The 22,347-nt window shown below is 45.3% G+C and overlaps 1 protein-coding gene across 2 annotated transcripts in view; it reads left to right on the top strand.

The window, feature by feature from the left end:
* CD53 (CD53 molecule) overlaps positions 1-22,347 on the top strand; it is a 171,505-nt gene that overhangs the window by 74,231 nt on the left and 74,927 nt on the right. For both annotated transcript variants that reach the window (XM_069633563.1, XM_069633564.1), the window contains exon 2: positions 10,785-10,863. In XM_069633563.1, the coding sequence (XP_069489664.1) occupies positions 10,801-10,863 (63 nt within the window). In that variant the 5' untranslated portion in view covers positions 10,785-10,800. The remainder of the gene's footprint in view (positions 1-10,784; positions 10,864-22,347) is intronic.

Below are 22,347 nucleotides of genomic sequence, written 5' to 3' on the forward strand. Positions count from 1 at the left end.
GAAAATAAAAATAATGCTCAGAAAAGCCCCAAACCGACCAGCACCCCTGCCGCTGCTAAGGTGGCAGAGGTAAAGGTTGCCCCCATTTTGGATTTGGATATGGGGGGGCCTAAAAACCTGCCTGCACAGAATAATTCTAAGCCCAGAAGGCCCTTGGGCCAGTCACAGACAGGGAGACAAGGAGGTAGTCCCACAAATGGGGTCCCTCTCCCCTGACTATGTAAGTCCCTGCTACAAGGGAAACCGACCCATCCTGGGTTATGTGTGGACCCCTCCAGCCCAAGGGGGGGGGAATCCAACCAAGCACCTAACCCTGGGAACCTCCCTCCTAACTCCCCCCAGGAGGGCAGAAACTCCCTAACTCCTGGGCAGAACTTTTTTCCCAGGTACCCACAGAACTTCCAACCCCAAAATCATCCATCCTTCTTTCCCCACTTCCCTGAGCCCAGGCAACCTAATCCGGGAGAGGGGAGGCCAAGAGTTGAGGGGTACCCGACACTTCCCAACCCGGGGTACTACTAGAGAAGGGATATCTACCCTTCCTGGGATCAGCCCAGGGGAGAAAACAGAACCCTGTATCAGCCTGAGCGGGTTTCACAGCTTGAGTGCCAGGCCCAAAATATGGCACATGATCTGGGTCACATGCTGAGGGCTCAGCAGAACCCTCAGATGAGCAGCCCGGCACAGAATGCCCCAAACTCTGGACCTATTGCCCCAGAACAATGATGGGGCAGCACCCTGATAACCAACCGGTTCCCAGGGAGGAGGCACAAGGGGGAGGGGGGTGTAAAGCCTTGGAGGAAGCTTCCTTCCCCACTTGTAAACAACCCCTGGAAACCCAGGAACCGGAAACAAAATCTCCTGCCCCTGAAAGTCTGCAACCCAAGGAGCAGAGGGGGTAGGGGAAACAAAGGATCCAAACAGACCCATTTTGTGGAGGAGGTACAGATCATCCAATTTGAAGGAGAGGTATCCTCAGAGGATCCTGGGAAAAGGATCTTCGCCTTCAGAGATGGGGGAACTCCTCCCAAAGAAAAATGGGTCCCAAGGGATTCAAATTCAGACTGGGTAGATGTGGAGACTGAGCTAGCGCCGCCCATCATCCAATGCCAGAACCAACAGCATCAAAATCCCCTGGTTCAAACCCATCCTGGTGACTGCCTCCAAAAAGGGGGGGCGGCCCAGAACCGGAACCAGGGGAACTCAAAACTTCTCCTATCTCTAGTTGCCACCTTTTTCTTGCAGATTCCCATGACTCTCCAAAGAATTCTGCCGAAATCTCTTCTCCCTCCATGTCCAAAACTAAAAAACTAGCCTACCAATTGTCCAAAAATGTGCATTATCTGTGCCCCTTGCCGAGAAGGAGGGAAGATACTATGCCCCGGTTCAAGTACAGGGGCAGGGTACAATTTTGGCACTGGTGGACACTGGATCCCAAGCTACCCTTCTGTCCAAAAAGGCCTTTGATGAACTAAATTCAGGAAGGGGGGAGAATTACCAAATTCCTCTCACCTCTCTTCCTGGACAACTTCAGAACTTTGACGGGAAGGAAATTCCAGTCGAGGGGACTGTGGATTTGGACATAAAAATTGGGCGACACAAGGTGAAACACCCAGTCATAGTAGTGACTCCAGAGGGCACCCCTTCTTTACTAGGGAATGACCTCCTGAGATGGTTGTCACCCCTAATAGATTGCGTAAACAAGGTCCTCTAGACCCAGACTAGCCAACCAATAAAGTTAAAACAGACTGTCAACAATGTTAGTTTAAACGGCACATGCCACATGGTTGAACAAAAATCTGACCAAGTATAATTTCACTTCCAGAACAACCAAATTCCAGATGTGACAGTAATAGCAGTAGGACAACAGACTGGTGATGGGGGGTCCTCTCTAATTCTGAAAATTAACCTTCCTTCCACTTTAAGGTGGTATTCCAAACTGGAAGGAAACACTCTGAAATTCTTTACCAATCCACAATCGGACATTCCCACTCCAATAGTCCAGAAAAATGTGAAATCAGCTCAGAGCCTGGCTGATATTCAGCAAATTGGAGAGCAGCTGTTCATCGCTGTTCAGTTAAATGAAGGGAAGGATTCTGTTCTCGCCCGAGTGTGTGTGAACAATGGTAAGAGCTACATCAGCGAAGCCATGTTCCGCCAACTCCCAAAAGATCCAGCCATTCCCACATTTAGACTCATAGACAAATGGGAAATGGACCTGGAAGCACCCAATTCCAAACATATCCTGCCAAGCAGGTGTATGCTCAAAATCTCCATAGGCAACAAGAGCATAGTTCATAATTGTTGGGTCGTGCGAGACGTCACTCCCGCCTTTTACTTAGGCAGTGACATTCTCTATCGCTTTGCCATTAGTTTGGACCTAATAAACTTCAGAGCTTTGTCCCGATTAGCGGATAATCCCATGGGTTTTGATGATCCAGAGAAAGCATTTAGGTCAGCTCAATTGCTACCTTATGCAGTTGAAATTCAGATTGGAGAGGAAGTCACCATCCCAGAAAAGATCCGACAATTCTCCCTGGAAGTGAAAGTTAAAAGAGGATAGAAATTGAAAAATCCTGATGCTTATATTCATCTAAATGCTTCTCTCCAACAGCAAGGGTTGGGGGTAAACCCAACACCATTAGTCAATATAGAACATGACACCATTCCAATAGAGGTGGATAAGAACAACTTAAAGAGTATCACTCTAGCCGCAGGCACCATTATTGGAATGGAGGTTGATGAGCAACATTTTTCCATTGATCTAGGTAATGAACTGTTAGGACCAATCCCCAAGGACTGTTTTGACAGTGACAGTGATGACAACACAACACCAGACAGGATCTTTACCCAGCATGGGGGGAACTTCCTGGTGTACACTTCCTGCCTTTATGGTAAGGAAGATGTGACCTGTGACTTCAGGAGGGATGAGGTGATTTTCCAGGTCCATGAGGACTGCTTTTCCCACTTGGAGCCACCAGTCCAAATCAGCACTCTGACCAGGGACTTCTCCACCCAGCTAGAGGAGGCCGCTGAGATAGCAAAACCAGAAGTCTTTCCAGGCTTCAGGCAGATGATTGAAGAGAGAGTCAACCTAGCTGATGCCTGTGAGACTCTGGAGCAGAAGCAAAAGTTGAAACAAGTTTTCTTGGATTTTCAGGATCTCTTTGTGGTGGACTCATATGACTGTGGTCGCACTGACATCCACACAACAACAATTCCCACGGACCCTGGTATGACTCCAGTGTTTGTGAAGCAATATCACTTGCCTCTCGCATCAATGGAGTCCCTGACTGAAATCATTAAGAACCTTGAGTCCTGTGGGATAATCTGTCCAGTCCACAGCACCTTCAATAATCCGGTGCTGGGGATATTGAAGCCAAACGGCCAGTGGAGACTCTGCGCCAACCTTAGGGAGCTCAACAAACGGGTCCATAATTCCCAATGGCCTCTTCCCTACATTGATCAAGGGCTGGCCCAGACCAGGGGTCACAGGTATTCACTGCAATAGACCTGATCAATGGATACTGGACTGTACCTGTTAGTAGGGAGGACCAATACAAGCTGGCTTTTACCTTTGGGGGCCAGCAGTACACATGGACCCGGACTCCCTTCGGATACCTCAACTCCGGCAATGAGTTCCACTGTTTTCTACATAAGGACATGCCCGACCTGGGTGAGAGGGGTAACATGGCTTATGTAGATGATGTCTTCATCAAAAGCTCAACTGTGGAGGAACACATAGCAGAGATCTGTTATGTTCTGGCACAGTTGAGGGCCGCCGGAGCAAAAATGTCCTTTCAGAAAGCACAGTGGTGTAGAACCTGTGTTAATTTCTTGGGGCTTGAGATTACTCCTCAGGGTCTCTGTCCCCAGGAAAAGAAAGTGGAAGTACTCCAGAAACTGAAGGACCCCACAACTCTGCGGGAACTAAGGAGCCTCCTTGGACTGACTAATTACAGCAGAAAGTTCATTGAGGGCTACGCAGAGATCACCAGACCCCTGATTCATCTTTTGAAGGGGGGTCAAGTGATAATGGGGTCCAGAACAATCCAAGGCAGTAAGACAACTCAAAAGAAGCCTCCCACAAGCGCCTTGCCTAGCTTACCCTGTCAGAAACAAGGAGTTCTTCTTGGAGACAGGGTTCTCTAATACATGCTTGACTGCAGTATTATACCAAAAATATGACAAGGTCAATAAAGTAATCTCCTATGCGAGCAAAACTTTATCCTCTGTGGAGGAAAAATTCAAGGATTGTGAGAAGGCACTCCTGACAACGGTGTGGGCATTGAAGAATTACCGCCTGTTTATCCAGGGGGAACACATCATAGTGGAGACTCCACACCAGCCTCTCCAATATCTCCAAAGTGACAGAATCCGGGCCAGAAATGTGAGTAATTCCCAAATTACTTCTTGGATTCTGTCAATGCAAGGCTTTCCTGTGGATGCCAGATATGGCCAAAACAAGAAGGTCCCCTCGTGCAAGGTCTGGCTGACTTGCATGATTGTGCCAGAGAAAACTGTCTCGAGGACGAAAGTCTATAAATCAAGGGCAACATGGAGGCATACATCAATTCCCCACACAAAGTCTTTGAAGAAGACAAGTGTGAGGGAATGCCCACTGTCTATGTGGATGGATGCTCTTACCATGTTGACAACAACAGGGAAAAAGAACTTCTGGCCGGTGTAGGGAATGCGTGGGTGAATGAGTCCCCAGAACCCTCCGCTGGGTACAAGATTGGTCCCCGAAGTAGTCAAGTGGCAGATTTGATGGCTGTGCATCAAGCCATCCTCACTCCTGGCCAACATCAACTCCACAAACTGGTCATAATCACAGATTCGGATTATGTATGGAACGGGTTCGTGGAGCATCTGGTTAATTGGAAAACCAGAGGCATGCTATGTGCTAATAACAAACCCTTGAAACATGGGAAGTTAATTCAAAATATTGATGATCTGGTCGCCTCGAATGGGATGACCATCTACTGGAAAAAGATAAAGGGTCATTCCAAAGTAGAGGGACCAGAACAAACTGGAAATTACTTAGCTGATCACTGGCCAAAACCGGGGCCATCCAAGTGGATCTAATAGAAATCGAGTCCCTGTTGGGGGAAATCCAGGTCACTGCTATCACTAGGTCCCAGACAAATGCTCACAATGATCTTTCAACTGCCCAATGGAGTAAGGAGACCCCAGATGCTGATTTGATTACAGCTCAAAAAGGGGATCCGATAATTGGTAAGTTTTATCAACACATTGAGGAGCCTAAGAACGTTCCCCTGACGGATACCGATTACATGGGGAAGGAGGACCTCAGAGTGTTGATAAAATGTCCAAAAATGTTCTGAATCCAAGACGGTTTGTTGGTAAGGAAATCCCTAGCTGGTCATGATCAGTGGGTGGTTCCTACCTCATTCTGAAGCCTGTTGTTAAGTCACGCCCATGATGCGGCCACAGCCGGTCATAAGGGGTTTCATACAACACTTGAAATCTTAAGAGAGGTTGCATACTGGCCACACATGGGGCAGGACCTCGGCCAATACTTGAAGGGGTGTCTTGTGTGTGCACAATTTCAGCCAACATCCCTCACACACCGTGCGCCTCTCCAAAAGAGGGGATGACACTGCCATGGTCAGATTTTCAAGTAGATTTCATTGGGCCCATGATTCGCTCCTCTAGGGGAAGTAAGTACATGTTGACCGTGACATGCTTATTTACTAAATGGAATGTCTCCTGGCCCCAACTGCAAGGCAGAAACAGCAGCTGCCCTGATGATCAACCACATCTTTTCGTGTTTTGGGTTACCACAAAGGATTGAGTCAGACAGAGGAAGCCATTTCACCAGCGAATTCCAGACAAAGATGTGGGAGATACTTGGGGTTAAAAGGAAGCTACATATTGCTTACCGGATAGCCTCTAGTGGTGTAGTAGAACCATTGTGAGCATATTAAAAAAGTTTGTGGCTGACTCTGGGCCAAGTTGGGATATCCAATTACCTCTTGTCCTAATGGCCATCAGATCTACCCCTTCATCTGCAACTAAAATGTCACCATTTGGGCTGATGACTGGACGCAGGAGGGTGCTTCCCCAGCATCTGCTGTACAGGACCCAAGAGCAGACATTGATCAATGCTTCCACAACTCAACTCATGAGTATGTTGAAAATTTAAGAAAACACCTTCAACATGCTTTTGCCTATGCTCAGCGAAATCTAGAAATCTAGAAAGATCAGCCGACAGCATGAAGACCCACTTTGACTTAAAGACTACCAGAAAGGAATACAATGTAGGAGACTGGAAGGGACCTTTTGAAATTGTAGACAAGATCTCACCAGTCGCCTACAAGATCCGCATCCCCAAAGGCAGTTTGGCAGAAGGGGAAGATAAGTGGGTCCATATTAATCAGCTAAAGTGTTGCCATCCTAGGCACACTCTGCAGCAACTAGAGGAGTCTTCTGGAACCCCAGAGGGGGCCACTCCAGATCCATAAAAATTAGAACCTCTAAAATATTCCCTATATAGTCTATAAAATACAATAATAAAAATGTCTCCTGATTTATGAAATATATATGTCCGCCACACTACATTAATAGTGGTGGGGAAATGTCTACAAATATGTTTTTGCTTTGTCATCCTAGGAGAGAATGAGAGAGAGATAAAAAAAGGAGGATGACCAAGGAGGACGACTTGGGGACCGGGAGCAAATATCTGAGGGGCCTGGGGTATCGCTCAATACTCCCATCAGGACTGGTGAGGTGAACCGATCGATCCACCCCTGATGGAGGAAAAGACGATGGACTTTGCCATTTGTGGAATCCGGAGAGATGAGGCTAACATCCCAGTCTTGCAAGGTTCCATTGATGGAAGTTCAATGGCCATCGCAAGAGGGGGGCTTGTGGGATGTATCACCCACTCATCCAAGCCCTGCAACATCACTGTGCATTGCTTGCAGCAGAAACATCATAATGGCCACTGGAAAGCATGCTGCTCGCTAGAAATCACCAGAAATTGCGCAGTGAAAACCTGAAAAATAGGCCACCATCCACTTTTGCCTATCTTAGTGAGTACAGGAGATCAATGCCAAAAACCACCATTGGGCTACCCACAAAGCAGCCTGACACTACTTGGAAATAGCAATGCTGATTGAAAAAGAAACACAGAGCTGTTTGAAAATCAGTTTTCTTGATTGTCAAAAATTGCTAAAATCATGGCTCACAAATCACCTAAAAGATCCAACCTCTTTGTTGGGTGTTCAGCATCATTTACTGCAAGAATCCACATCAATACAATGTCAGCAAGAATCATATGTTCTCAGAACAAAATCCTATTTTAAAGATACTTGATGGAAAGACAGCTGTCAAAATGGGTGTACTACTGTTACTCGCCTCTGTCAGGTGCTGGCGATTTATAATTCTAACAGGAGAACTGGTGTTTCAGAAGTTAAATATGCCAAAGAAGAGAATTCCATTAAAATGCCATATAAGGGTGCCACACAGTGATTTCATGTTGAAAAAGACTTGATTTAAAGATATGTTGTTTATTTTAAGTTTATAAATGTTATTTTTTTCACAAGGAACTATGTTACAATTGATCAGAAAGTAACCTGATGCAGTTAAAACTCCAAAAGGCTTGCTTCCCCTGAGAACCCTTCACACCTTGTCATTCCCACCAGAAGGAGGATGTCGCATTGGCATGCTAATCAAAAAGGGAGGAGATTTTCTCTGCAGCCCGGAGAAAGGAACAATAGATTCCTTGGACTGAATGGGAATGCTAATTTGGGGTGTAACTGACAACAAACTGTTGGCAGGAAACAAGACATGTGACCCTCTGAGTCAGGCCAGCTCTAGGAGGCGGACCAGACTGAGATGTGAATTGAATTGAAAGCAAATGTATGTTTTATTAAAATGCTTATAAGAAATTGTACCAAGCTGACAAAAATGGGAAACTTTGAGGTTCTTAAAATGAAAAATTCCCTCACGATTTAAGACTAAGCTGGACACTGTGTGATGTTCAGAGACCAAACCCCGGAATTTATTCATATTATAGCTCCTGTGTTGTTGCTATGAACATAAGAAATTACAGTAATATGCCGAGAGAGGATATGCATGCATGTCTAAAATTTGGTGCAGAAAGAATATTGGGAAACCCACCAAAAGCACAAAAAGTGGTCATTTCTCAACCCAAACTCTGAGAAAGAGGGGAGTTAAACAGCAATGCATGTTAATTAATCTGGCATGTAATTTATGTAATATTAACAAGTGGTATATATTGTAAATATGTGTTTTATGGAAAATAGGATATCCTGTACAGACACAAAGGGGAGGTTTTTTCCCTAAGCCATAAAGATGACACAGGATGACACGCTGATCCTTTCTCGAGTAAGGGGACAGGGAATCCTCTAACCTATCAAATCCTTAGAGTGTTGGGCATGTAGAATCAGCCTCCCCACCCACTTTGAAAATACATAAATAGAGACTGCTTAGGACAGATAGGACACACACACTTTTCCACTACTCAACTATTCTTGGCGATTCACCCTGCAGGAAGACCCCAGACTCCAGATAGATCCAGAGACCAGATTCTAGAACCAAACTCTAAAACTTTGAAGCAGAACGGCCTAATTCACAAGCTGAACCCTTCTCAGCAGGCCTGCAGAATCTAGCAATCTGATTCTAACCCCTAAACTTCCACGGGGCCTAACCAAACCATTCAACAGCCGGCTGAGCTGTTCGTTTCTAGCCAAGAACCCTGTGCTAGAACCAAGGTCCAGAACCAGAAAGCAGAGCTGTATCCAGAACCCATCAGATCCAGTCCAAGAAGCCACCCCGACCGCCGTGCAGTGCTGAGAGCAGAACCCAGAGTGCCTGAGACCTGTCCAGTGGCGAGTGAGGCCAAACCCTTGACCAGATCTCTGGCGGGCCCATTCCATTCCAAAGCCTAGGAGTGAGTATCTTGTCTAGAACTGTGCATAGTCATCTTTTAGTTTAAAGTAATCTTATTCCAACCACCTCAACCTGTCCAGAACTGCTTTACAGAAACTCTTTTGTCTATCCTAAATTCTTCTCTCCTCATCATAATTCTTGATAATTGTAGCAATAACCATCTTTGCGCTGATATTTCCTGAAGAGGGACAAGTGTTTTGACGGACAGAGATCAGAGCGGTGGCGGCGCGGTTCTGGTGGCTAGCCGTTGAGTGTCTTGCTTCTTCATAGCCCCTTAGTTTAAGTCCACATTGGCTCTGAATCTTTAAAGTGCATCTGTCATTTTCAAATCTTGACTTTATTTCTGCAAAATCTACCTTCACACAAACATCCGTAACTTTTGAACCGCACGCGGAAATGCTGCCGCAAATTGCAATTTAGCTCCATTTCACCACATGTCAAAATAGCTGTTTCTTGTTTTCAACTGCTGAAATTCGTTTCCAATCTGATAATCCCTCATGAATCATTGCTAGTGTTGACCTGTACCAATCCAAGTAATTCTCACTAGTGCTGAATCTCCTTTAGTGAATTAAAATCATTTTAGCATATTTTTCCATCCATTGCAATCACATTCTAAAGCATTTTTGCCTGTTTTGAAATCATACCTGTTTTCTCTAAGCTTGCTGAGGGGAACTGGAATTGAACTGCATTATTGATTGTATTCCTGAAACCTGTGTGCCCTCATTTCCATCTCTTCATATTGCATAGTGGGGGAGTGAGTAGTCACAGGGGAAACAGTGATCATATTGTCTTTTGATTGAAACCATATCAAGTTTACTTCTGTGTTGCATTCTTTCCCATCCTTGCATTTCCTTGAACCATAAAAGTATTCTCGGTTACCTTATTCTTCCATTCCTACTCCTAACTGATTAAAAGATTGTTGATATTGTAATATTACCCATTGCTGATTACCGTTCATATTCATAAGTGTGCTATTCAGATATTATTTTATTCATAAAAGTGTGATATATATATATATTGTTCAATTCTTCAAATAAACCTTTTAATTTGCAAAACAAACCTACTTCTTGGCTCAGTGAGGTCCGGGAGATTCAAAGAGAGGGGCGTTATATAAGGATTCATCATCCAGATTTAAAGAACGTTGACATCAAAATATATAAATAAATGTATATGCCCATTGGGCATGCCATACTAAGCATTGATTTAGTTGGAGTGCTGGATTGAAGTCACTTATAATAAGGTGATATTTTTGGTGGGGATTATATGTAGGGATACCTCTTCATGTTCTTCCAAATGGACAACCGCAACTGATTATATTTTGAGAAGAGCAGAACACATGCTCAGACAACAATGAGGGGGGCTCTTGAATTCACAAATGTGCATTGTAGGACTGGCAGATAACTGCACATTAAAAATCATCGGTCTGGTTGCACATCTGTCCCTCCACTTCCAGATATCCAAAAAGATATCCAAACATTTGCTTCTGTAAAATGAATACATTGCACTAACGACACCACCCAGCCACTCCAAAGCATGGAAACCCAACCAGTATTTATTCTGGAAAATCTGGTGGCCATACTTGGATTTGCGTCACACAGAAAATTGCCCTTACCATCAATTGCATCTTGTATTCACAATGTGTGTTCTTCTCACATTCCAGTAGCTTGGATATGTTTTGACTTGGACCTTGCAACCATTTAAATTAACTTTGACCTCTTGCATAGCTTACCACAACCCCCACCTGCAAAGTCATGGACTAGTAAGAACTTTGCCCATTAGGGCAATATATGCAACAAGCAGTTGTGATGAAGTAGTAACATGAACTCATTGTTCTGATCCCACAGGTGATTACTTCAAAGGATGGGTCAGAAGTGCCTGAACACGCTGAAGTACACTCTATTTGTATTCAATTTACTGTTTTGGGTGAGTTTATTCAGATGTGTCACTGCTGCTTCTTTTAAGGTTCCATTTCCCTTTGCATTGACCTGTTGAGTTAAATTCACAAGCTCCAGTGACATCCTTTTCTACTTGAAGTACCTTGGCCTATGTCACTCCACCACAAGACAACTCACTGAAATGCAACTCAAGGCAATCGTTTCAACAAATTATTGCCGCGTGAAACTGAATTTTATATGCATTGAACATGACTACCTCTCATTTTACTTTTTTAAAGATGTATTCACCCATGAATTAATGATTAACGGAAGAGTACCTGCATATTCCTCCTTTTCATCCCCAATTAAAGTCTGCCCTACCTTTTAGTATACACTCCTCCATTTTTTTATTTTGTTCCTTTGTGTTTCCCATTGTTATGCCATTTCCCTCTTAATATTTGGTGTTACTTTATTAATTTTCTTTTTAATGTTAGCGTGAATACGCCTTTTTTCATTACCTGATCATTTTTGTATGTAATTGATTTTATCGTGCACTTCAAAGAGTGCATTTTCGAGAAAAAAAGTACTTTCATAGATTTTTTTTTTAACGAATTACGAAGTGCATTTTATTGAGAAGAAAGCGTTCCAATACAAGTATGTCAAATAAAATGAGATCACTTTGTGCAAAAGTAAAGATTCACAAAAACAGATACTATCAATTCTAACATTGCTGCTAGACAATGGGACTCCCTCCCACTAGCCCTCAGATCTGAACCCTCACACCTTGCATTTCACAAAAGCTATCAAAACAAGGCTTTTCTCCTAAAAAAAAACCCCACCAAAGCCAGCAGTGTCCCTATTCCATGTCGTGATGTGTACATAGGTAATAACGACTATATGCAATGTGCTCTGCTACGATATGCTACACCCCATGTATCCTCTGTGTAGCCATATCAACCTCCATGTAACACATCACCATGTACCCTAGCATATACACTGACCTGTAACTGTAACTATGTCAAGACTCCATGTAACAGCGCCATGATGCCTGCGGGCTGCCTGTGCGCTTTATAAATGCAAATAACTAAAATAAAAAATATATGGATGAATTGAAAAGAAATGTTCCCTTTCCAGGGACTTACTTCATAAGTTGGTGCATTGGGGCCAAGACACTTCATGAGGTTAGATACTTTTTTTACAGATACATCTAACATTCTTTGCCCCACATTTTATGACGAAAGGCTGGTTTGGATGAGGATTGCCAAGTGAGTGACAAATTCACACCAGACCATAGCTTGTAGTATTGACAACAAAATAAAGGCAGACATCTTTGAATTCATTGATTATTCAAGTCAGTTTTGGCATCTGGTCGCAGAAGGAGCTAGAGGATTTTCTCCTATTTAAAAGCATAAAGCAAGGTGCCAATCAATACATTAATAAAGGGAAACACTGCAGGTCCCAACAAAATTCCCCAGAAAGTTACAAATAAATGAGGGCGTGGTGGATAGCGATCTTAGTGGCTATTGCAAAATCTTCCTGTGAGTCATCCTAAATGCACTGAACTTTTGGGCAGAAGGGAATTCATTGCTTAAAACAGTGGGGGTTTTTTTAGAGCTCGGTGGAGTCAATTGTTACAACCTGTGGTCACCACGTACACCATTGCCAAAGGTTCGTGTTCCTGCGCATCCTTTCTTCATTTCAAGCCTTCGTTCTTGTGTGCAGACCCATGACCTGGTGCTAAACAACCAAGCAAGGGGCTGGATTTGAAACGTGTGGCTATCATGAAGGAGTTGTATACACATGCATCAGCCCAGGTCTGTGGTGGTCACTTCTATGACTGTTGCCTGTGATGAGGCCAATCTGAAAATAGGCCACGCGTTTTCCCCCTATACAGAAAACTCAACCAGGCAATGGATATCTATATAACTTTTTGATCAGGGACCTCACCACCCGAACCCTCTTACTGAGACCTCCTTCCCTGTCCCATCTACACTGTGTTTACCTGTCTCACTGCCCACTTGATCCCGTCATGCTTTTTTTCCCACACCCTGGTGCCTCGCCCCCATTCACAACTCCTTCTGTGGTTTTCTACTCCCTCCCTATCTATCAGTCACTACTGCCGTCAAAATTGCTTTGCTCCTCACCCCTCCTGTGCCTCGCTTTTGGTGTTAAGGGATCTGCTGGGCCCTCCGGCACACTCCTCTTGCATGATAGTTCTATAGGCGGTCGTTTCCTGTGTGGCACAGTAAATGTGGTCCGTCCACAAACCTAAAACAGATTTGATTGCACTGGCAAACTCCCACATGAAATTACAACAATGACAAGAGTAAAACAGGGGTGGCATTTGCATCTCTTATTCTCCCTTACGATAAGTCCCATGACATCCGTCATCATGTATGCTACTATCACGCAGGCAATTTCCCTGATCTGCTTTTACCATTTTTACCATACACTGATGATACTTTTCTCCTTACCTGAACTCCAATAGTATAAAAAACGAAAAATGCAGTTAATAAATATTGTAAAGAAAACAACATACTGATAAACAAAAAAAATCATGGTCTTCATCCTTGAAATTTCTCGGAAACATTGCAGACGAGGACGCTTGCACCACTTAGCGCACTCTTCCCAGAAGCTTCTGGGTTATCATACCAAGGCGTGACCAAATCCAACTCAATATGCTGGAAAGTCTCGGGAGGATAGCTCATGGACAACGCGCTCGCCTTGGAAGCAAGAGGACGTGGAGCAACACACGTTCGACCCCCGGGTCCGCGCTTAGAAAACTCTGTGTATTAAGCGCCTTATAAATAACCAATTACAATTACAGAAACCACACATTACATCAATAAAGCAGAGAGTCCAGCAGAGGAATTTTGAAATTGGTTAGGAAACAAAGTATTATCTAACCACAGTTTGATACTGTTTTTACATGCATGGAAGCCAGACCATGGGCCTCATTACAAGTTAGTCAGTCCGGATTTAACGATGCCGGTACCGTTTTCTGGACCAGCTAACTACGAGTTCTGTGACCGTGTGGTGTTACACCCGCCAGGTCTGACCTGGCGGGTGTAACGCCACTGGCTGCAGACGGACGCAGAAACACCGGCACCATTACTGCATGGTGCCGTTGTTTCCGCCGCCCCCATTCCCATGGAGTCCTATGGGAATGGGAAGTAACGGAATGCCGGCGCCAGAATTACTGGATAGCCCCGGTAATTCCGGCAAGTCTGGCGCTGGTAAATCTCCACGAGTGTGGCGGCAGCCTACCGATTTTACCAACACGGCTGCCGCCGGACTCGTAATGAGGGCCCATGTATGGCATTGTAATATCATAAGGTAGTAAGTTCATATGTTCGGTTTCAGCCAGAGAGCTGTTTGGAAAAGGTACCACTTCTGCCCTGAAGTTTTTCAGATCGTACCTTTGTGGCAGATGAAGAGATATCCCCCATTCATGACGGGGCAAGAAATTGTCCTGATCGAGAAGCCATTAAACGGTTATAGTCTGGAGAAGAAAGTTTGGTAGACAAAGCATGGAACAAGCACTTGAATCTAGAACAGCCTTCAAGTAGCCTGAAAACTTTGATGCTGAATTGATACTCCCTTGAAATTAAGGTGATGTTAGGGGAAGACGCTCACTGGAGAGGTTCGATAGAAACTGGGCTACATTACAAGTTTGGCGGTGCAGGCTAAACAATTCCATACCTGCCACTTTTTTTTGGTGCAACTGAATAACCACCATTTTTCCCGCACTGGAAAAGGATTGTTTTTGGCGGATTTACCACCAGCAGAATTAGCACACGGTAAACCCGGCAAAATCGGTGGATTTACCATGCAGTAATTCCACTTGTAGTAAATGCACCAAAATACCATGGGCTCCTAGGGACTCCATAAATGGGGAATTACACCACCGTGTTAACTCTACGGGACTAAGTGGCAGTAACAGTAAATAAGCTTGGCGTCTACCACCAAACTCGTAATGTGTTGCTTAATCTCATAAAGTCAGAAAGCTTCACAAATAAAAATAAAAGAACCTGAACAATGCAGCATTGTTCACTGAACTTGATCAATGGGCAAGGTGATGATCGTACATTTCTTTATAGGTCTGCCTCATTCTGAAAAATCTGGGAAATCCCCCGTCCCGGATGCCAATCAATTTATTCAAAAACGAACCCTCAATATGGGCCGCGGTACTGACTCTCTTGTCTAAACCTAACGCTTTTATTACCAGTCCTACAAGATCGTGGCGAACAGCTGAAATTGTTCTATTTTTAAAAAGGGCGATCAGAACGGTATATTCCCGCCCAGTATCACTTCTGGACGGTCTTGGGAAGATCTATGCAAGAGTTACTCAACGGACAGATGCAAATAGGTTCCTAAACCACACAGATTTTAACTTTCACGTTAACGCTAGTAATGCAGAAGTATGTTGTACAATATGGTGTCTCCTCGTACTTTTATGGATTTAAAAGCAGAGTTTGATAATGGTAACAAGAAGTTATTATGGGGAACCTTTGTTAATCAGGGTCTTCCCCTGGTGCTGCTGGTTGCTAGCAATTTCCTCTATACTGAGGACCCGATCACGAGTTGCACTTTATTAGCGTTAGCGGCCACCCATCCGACGTTATTACTGCTGGATCACGGGTTGGTCCCTGTTAGTCCCCATTCCCCATTGGGTCCATTGAACCCAATGGGCAATTTTCAGTGCAATTACTGTGTGGTAATACCACCAGAGGTAATTGCTCAAAAAATGGCAATTTTCTCTGCCTGTTAACCCCCAGCTCTGTGCTGGGGGTAAACACACCAGACTCGTGATAGAGCCAGCCTTTCATTTCGGCGGTAACACCATGACTGCTGCATTTAAGGCCTAAGGCCCAATTCGTGGTCAGCTAGTGAGAATGAGGCAGCAGTTAGATAGGGACAAATGGGCCAGAAAACCGCCCTATTCCCTGTAACAAAGGGAGGTCGCCAAAGGTGCATTACGGACCCTTTGTTATTCACCCTTTTTATTAATGACATTGCAGTTATTTTACTAAACTCACTGCTTGTGGCACTAATCATTAACAGTGAAAAAAATGAAGTATTCTTCTCTTCACCAATTGTACACTTTTTTTTGTCCCCCTCGCCTTTTGGACTGAGATATGCTTTTAATATATTTGTTGATCTACATGCAAAGGAATTCATTATGAATGCCTCCAAGACGAAGATTAGGACATGTCACTGGAAATCTTCCCCACCTCTAACTCGTGTGCTTAATGGTATCCAGATAGAGCAAGTCAATAATGATCACCTTTGGGGAGTGCATTTTCACTGAAAAGGAAACCTGCATAATCACATTTTAAAATCAACCTTTTTAATAAAGGGGGCATTGGAGCGACATTGTGCTGCTCTGATACTGGGGGTTGCAAAGCTGTTGATTCAACGCTAAAGAAATGTTTAGATCCCATACACAGTCCTCTGTTTTTATGGCTCGGAATTTTTGGGGGTTTCTCAAATTGATTGGGTTATTCCTAGTGAAAATACATGCTATAAGAATTTGCTGGTATTGACCTAGGGAACGCCATCATTGAAACTAGCTGAAATTTGAACTAGCTGTGATGGGTATCGAATATGCCTTCCGAATTAGGCCAGTATTGTTATACCTTAAGCTATGGATAAACAATGAATTAGTGGTATATACGAGTGCGATGCTAGATACCCTGAGATGGACTAGTACTAAACACTGGCCCTGTATTTCACACCCGAGGCACACCCTTATAAAGAGCAAGACGGAAAATGTATGGGACAGTAAGATAAAATGAAATATTCGTCCGTGCGTAACGCAGCGAAGCATACTGGGAGACAGCATTAGTGGACCTCATGAAGAATAATAATAATAATAATTTAGCATTTATATAGCGCTACAAACCCTCAGGTATTTGAGCGCTGCTTATTACCCACAATGTGTGGTGCTCATTTAATCATCTTAGAAGGATGAAAGACTGAGTTTGGCCCTGCCGGGATTCGAACCTGCGTCAGCAGGCTCCACACAGATGTCAAAGGGAGCGCGCTACTCGCTGAGAGGATAGAGAGGATATGATAAACCACTTGTTAAGCAATGCTTTTGGTCAAAATCTCAAATGAGTAATGACCATTATTACAATTGGTTAACAGACCTTTCCGAGAGGATTCTATATGTTAAATTCCATCTGGGAATTCTCCCCACAAAGTATTTTACTCGCACCGAGAAGGAGTCCTACACAAAATCATGTCCTACATGCCAGCACTCCAATGAGGATGTGTAGCATTTTCTATTTCGGTGTGCTGCGCTGACCGATCTTTGGCGTTATTGGTTATTACCCTTATTTAAGCACTATGTGCGCACTTTAATTGATGCCTTGGATCTGTGCAATAAGTCACATATAGTAAGTTGTATGTCTGCAGTAACTGGATGTTTAGTTAGAGCCTGGAATAGAAGGAGAACATTTCTGGTTTAGGCCTCATTGGTCATTAATGCTTGTATTTTATATATATTTTTTAATTGGATAATTGCTATATATTGCTTTATATTCTATTTATATTAGCAGTCTTAATACCAATCTTAATAAGTTGCTTGTTCTTTTCTTATCATGTTGTGATGTTTTAGGGAATGTGCTTCCAAAATAAACTGAATTGATTGATCAAATTGGTGAATGGAGTTTGCGATTGAGGTGGGGACATGCTAGCACTCACACTGGGAGCTGACCAAACTAATTCCGGCAGACACTGGAATTGAATTTGTGTACCTGGGAGTCAAACACTCATGATAACATCTTCCTTCAAGTTGAGCCACCATGGTGATGTGAATTATGTTGGACGGTATTTTCCAAATTTGTAATTACAGCGCTCAGAACACATGGCCTTCGAACTCGCGACACCTATTCATCAAGTTGCATAAAAGTCATTCAGAAAAATAACACAACCAGCCAGTGCCTTCACCACAATCAAGACACACCCTTGTAGCAACCACAGGGCCCGTCAACGGTAGTTGTTGCTCAACCAGGGCCTGCTAACATCACATTGTACACTAGATCCACAATGCTTGCAGGCGGCAGCAATACATACACTAGTTAGACTTAGAATTGCTACCGGTAGCTTCAGCCTATCTGCCACAAAGGCTACATCACAGTCATTTCTTTTAAGGAAGTTTTATTTTGTTGAGTTTCCTTCCTCTGGGTGTCATCCAGAGCCGAAGCTGGTGATTGTGAGTCATGTTCAAGCAAACCCAATCTTCCTTTGTTTAGTTTTCTAAGTAAAAATGTGACGCAGATAACATGACATATCTACTCTGAAATGAATTGTGCAAGCCCTGTAAATTCAAGGCAACACCCTGTAAGGGGGGTCTTCTAGACCTATATGTTTGTGTACATGGACTAACTCGGCATGAAAGCGTGCAAAAGACCCACTACCGGGGCTTCCGCTATCTCTGCCACGACACCCATTTGTCAAATGTTAGAGGTTTACGTGTAACAAGCAATGTCTGTTTAAAAAACCCTACTCAGGCTTTTGGGGAAAATGCATAGTAAGAATGAGAATACTGTTCAAATCAATATTTGCCATGTATATAGCACACGCACCACAGACTGGAGTGTGTATCATGGCACTTAGTAATGGTGTCTATGGCACATGTTTTAAAGTACATTTTAACTGAAGTAACAAAAAAAAGGAAAGCATGACTAAGGCCAACTACTTAAAATCACCAAAGATTCGCGAATCCCTCTTTCGAAATTATTATTGAGACCACTTCGAGCATTGTCTTGAGATTTATTTAATCAAATATAAAATGAACTGAATTAAATAAAAATACTAACATTTTAAGAAAGAAACTTCCATGTGAATCTTTTTTTTTTGTAACAATGGAAAGGGAAGCCTGGTGTTAAGGCTGGAAAAGATCACCAAACGTTTACCAATGGAGTGTCTGCTATTCACACACAATGGGCCTCAGTATGAGTGTGGCGGTCCGGAAACAAGGGTGCCGGTGAGAATACCGGGACCCTTGTTTCCGGAACACCACACTACGAATTTGCTTCCGTCTCCCCACTCCCATTCCTATGGGACTGGGGAGTTCCAAAATCCAGCACCTGACTTTCCGCACCGGCCGGTCTTGTAATGTCCCGGTGGCACTGGGAAGTCAGGTGCCGGATTCGTTGTTAAGGGGGTGGCGGCAACCCAACGGTCGCATTATTAGCAGGTTACCGCAAACCTTGTAATGAGGCCCGATATCTTTGCAACTTCAATAAACTAATACATGTTTCCTGAGAGTATTGAAAGCCCCTTTCTCTCATGAGGGTTACTCAAAATAGGACCCCATTCACTTTACTTTATGGCGCAATCCAAAAATTAGGGAATACAAATGGGTTACTTTTTGGCCTATTTTGATCAGCAGGCATTTTATACAAACATCTGTTGATAGATAATTTTTCATAAACCCTGGCTGAATTTGGAGTAGACGATTGGATGCTCTTTAATTCTACTCGGATGAAGGCAGTTTTTTTGAACTGCCAGACTGCGCATTTGTCAGAAGTGACCATGTTGCATTGGCATACCACCCCACCCGAGTACACTGGTAAAGTGCATTCATGAGTGATAGATCGGGAGCAGCAAGAGCAGAGACACGTCCCGGGTTAAGACTTGCCTCACTGAAGGCGGAGTCTCTGAAATCCTTCGAGCATGCTGCATAGAGTTGTTCATCGCTATCAAGTAGAGGGTTTTTCGTCTCATCTGCATGGCTCTGTTCTGCCATAGAAACTGCATCATGTAGCTAAGCCATGGTTAGAAAATTAGATATACAATACAAACTTGGAATTTCGGGGAGTCCCTTAATCCAAAGTCACTGGCAAAAAAGAAAAACGTTGTCCGTCATCGAAAAGTTCAAAAAACGTTTGACATAATTTTTTTCTTAAACAACTCAACTGCACGCGTTTTACTTTTCTGCTAGAAAATAATGTAGTCACTCAGACGGGGTAATTCATAGAATTCAGCGCACAAGTGGCGCACGCGGCTGGCGCACAGTGTGTGCGTGCGACTTTCTGCGCCAGCCGCGTGCGCTAAAATCCATTTCCGCGCACAGCGTTTTCATGGATTTTAACATCCAAAACCATCCGTGGTGCAGAGTGGTACATCGACCCTGCAGCAGCGCCAGTTGCGCCGCCAACCCCTCCCTGTGCGCCATGTACAGTGCACAAATCACGTACATGGCGCACAGGCTCACAACCTCGAAAACGCCTGTAAAACTCCCGCGCACCCCTCCGAATACATGTACCCCGCTACGCGGGTAGTCTCACACGCGATTGGCCCTGTGCGAGCGGGGTATGTGTATTACTGGGGTTCGCGGGAAGTTTCACACGCGATTGGCCCTGTGTGAGCGGGGTACGTGTATTACGGGGGTTCACGGGAAGTTTCACAAGCGATTGGCCCTGTGCGAGCAGGGTACATGTATTACTGGGGTTTGCGGGAAGTTTCACACGCGATTGGTCCTGTGCGAGCGGGGTACGTGTATTACTGGGGTTCGCGGGAAGTTTCACACGCTATTGGCCCTGTGCGAGTGCGGTACGTGTATTATTGGCGTCTGTGGGAAGCTTCACACGCTATTGGCCCTGTGCGAGTGGGGTATGTGTATTACTGGGGTTTGTGGGAAGTTTCACACGAGATTGGCCCTGTGCGAGCGGGGTACGTGTATTACTGGGGTTTGCGGGAAGTTTCACACAGGATTGGCCCTTTGTGAGCGGGGTACGTGTATTTCTGGGGTTTGCGGGACGTATCACATGTGATTGGCCCTATGCGTGGGAAGCGGGGTACGTGTATTACTGGGGTTCGCGGGAAGTTTCACACGCGATTGGCCCTGTGTGAGCGGGGTACGTGTATTACTGGGGTTCGCAGGACGTTTCACACGCGATTGGCCCTGTGCGAGCGGGGTATGTGTATTACTGGGGTTCGCGGGAAGTTTCACACGCGATTGGCCCTGTGTGAGCGGGGTACGTGTATTACGGGGGTTCATGGGAAGTTTCACAAGCGATTGGCCCTGTGCGAGCAGGGTACATGTATTACTGGGGTTTGCGGGAAGTTTCACACGCGATTGGCCCTGTGCGAGCGGGGTACGTGTATTACTGGGGTTCGCGGGAAGTTTCACACGCTATTGGCCCTGTGCGAGTGGGGTACGTGTATTATTGGCGTTCGTGGGAAGCTTCACACGCTATTGGGCCTGTGCGAGTGGGGTATGTGTATTACTGGGGTTTGTGGGAAGTTTCACACGAGATTGGCCCTGTGTGAGCGGGGTACGTGTATTACTGGGGTTTGCGGGAAGTTTCACACAGGATTGGCCCTTTGCGAGCGGGGTACGTGTATTTCTGGGGTTTGCGGGACGTATCACATGTGATTGGCCCTATGCGTGGGAAGCGGGGTACGTGTATTACTGGGGTTCGCAGGAAGTTTCACACGCGATTGGCCCTGTGGGAGCAGGGTACAGGTATTACTGGGGTTTGCGGGAAGTTTCACACGCGATTGGCCCTGTGCGAGCAGGGTACGTGTATTACTGGGGTTCGCAGGAAGTTTCACACGCGATTGGCCCTGTGCGAGCGGGTTTCGTTTATAATTGGTGTTTGCGGGAAGTTTCACATGCGATTGGCCCTGTGCGAGCGGGGTACGTGTATTACTGGGGTTTGCGGGAAGTTTCACACACTATTGGCCCTGTGCGAGTGGGGTACGTGTATTATTGGCGTTCGTGGGAAGTTTCACACGCTATTGGCCCTGTGCGAGTGGGGTATGTGTATTACTGGGCTTTGTGGGAAGTTTCACACGCGATTGGCCCTGTGCGAGCGGGGTACGTGTATTACTGAGGTTCGCAGGAAGTTTCACACAGGATTGGCCCTTTGCGAGCGGGGTACGTGTATTTCTGGGGTTTGAGGGAAGTGTCACACGCGATTGGCCTTCTGCGAGGGGGGTACGTGTATTTCTGGGGGTGCGCGTGAAGTTTCACACACGATTTTGCTGTCTGAGCGGGGTACGTGTATTTCAGGGGTGCGCGTGAAGTTTCACACACGATTTTGCTGTCAGAGCGGGGTACGTGTATCCAGTGAGGTGCGTGGGGAGTCCTACACGTGAATTGGCAGTGTGGGTCCTCTCAGGTGTCCCCTCTACCCCGTCCATGGCCCCTACAGGCAGCCCACACCACAGGGGACTACCCTCACCCCTGGTCATGTCCCGCAGGCAGCCCATCCACCATGGGCATGCCCCCCAGCCAAGCCACATGTCACCTTGCAATATGATCACCAACTCATGTCCCCCAGCACCCACACCCCCCAGCAGTGAGGGGCACCTGCCAGCAGGCCCCCACTCATGTCCCCCTGCACCCCCAACCCCCAGCAGTGAGGGGAACCTGCCAGCAGGCCCCCACTCATGTCCCATTCATGTCCCCCAGCATACCCACCCCCCCAGCAGTGAGGGGCACCTGCCAGCAGGCCCCCACTCATGTCCCACTCATGTCCACCTGCACCCCCCAGCAGTGAGGGGCACCTGCCAG

This window comes from Ambystoma mexicanum, chromosome 13, assembly GCF_040938575.1.
Source record: "Ambystoma mexicanum isolate Mex_15411 chromosome 13, UKY_AmexF1_1, whole genome shotgun sequence".
NCBI lineage: Eukaryota > Metazoa > Chordata > Amphibia > Caudata > Ambystomatidae > Ambystoma > Ambystoma mexicanum.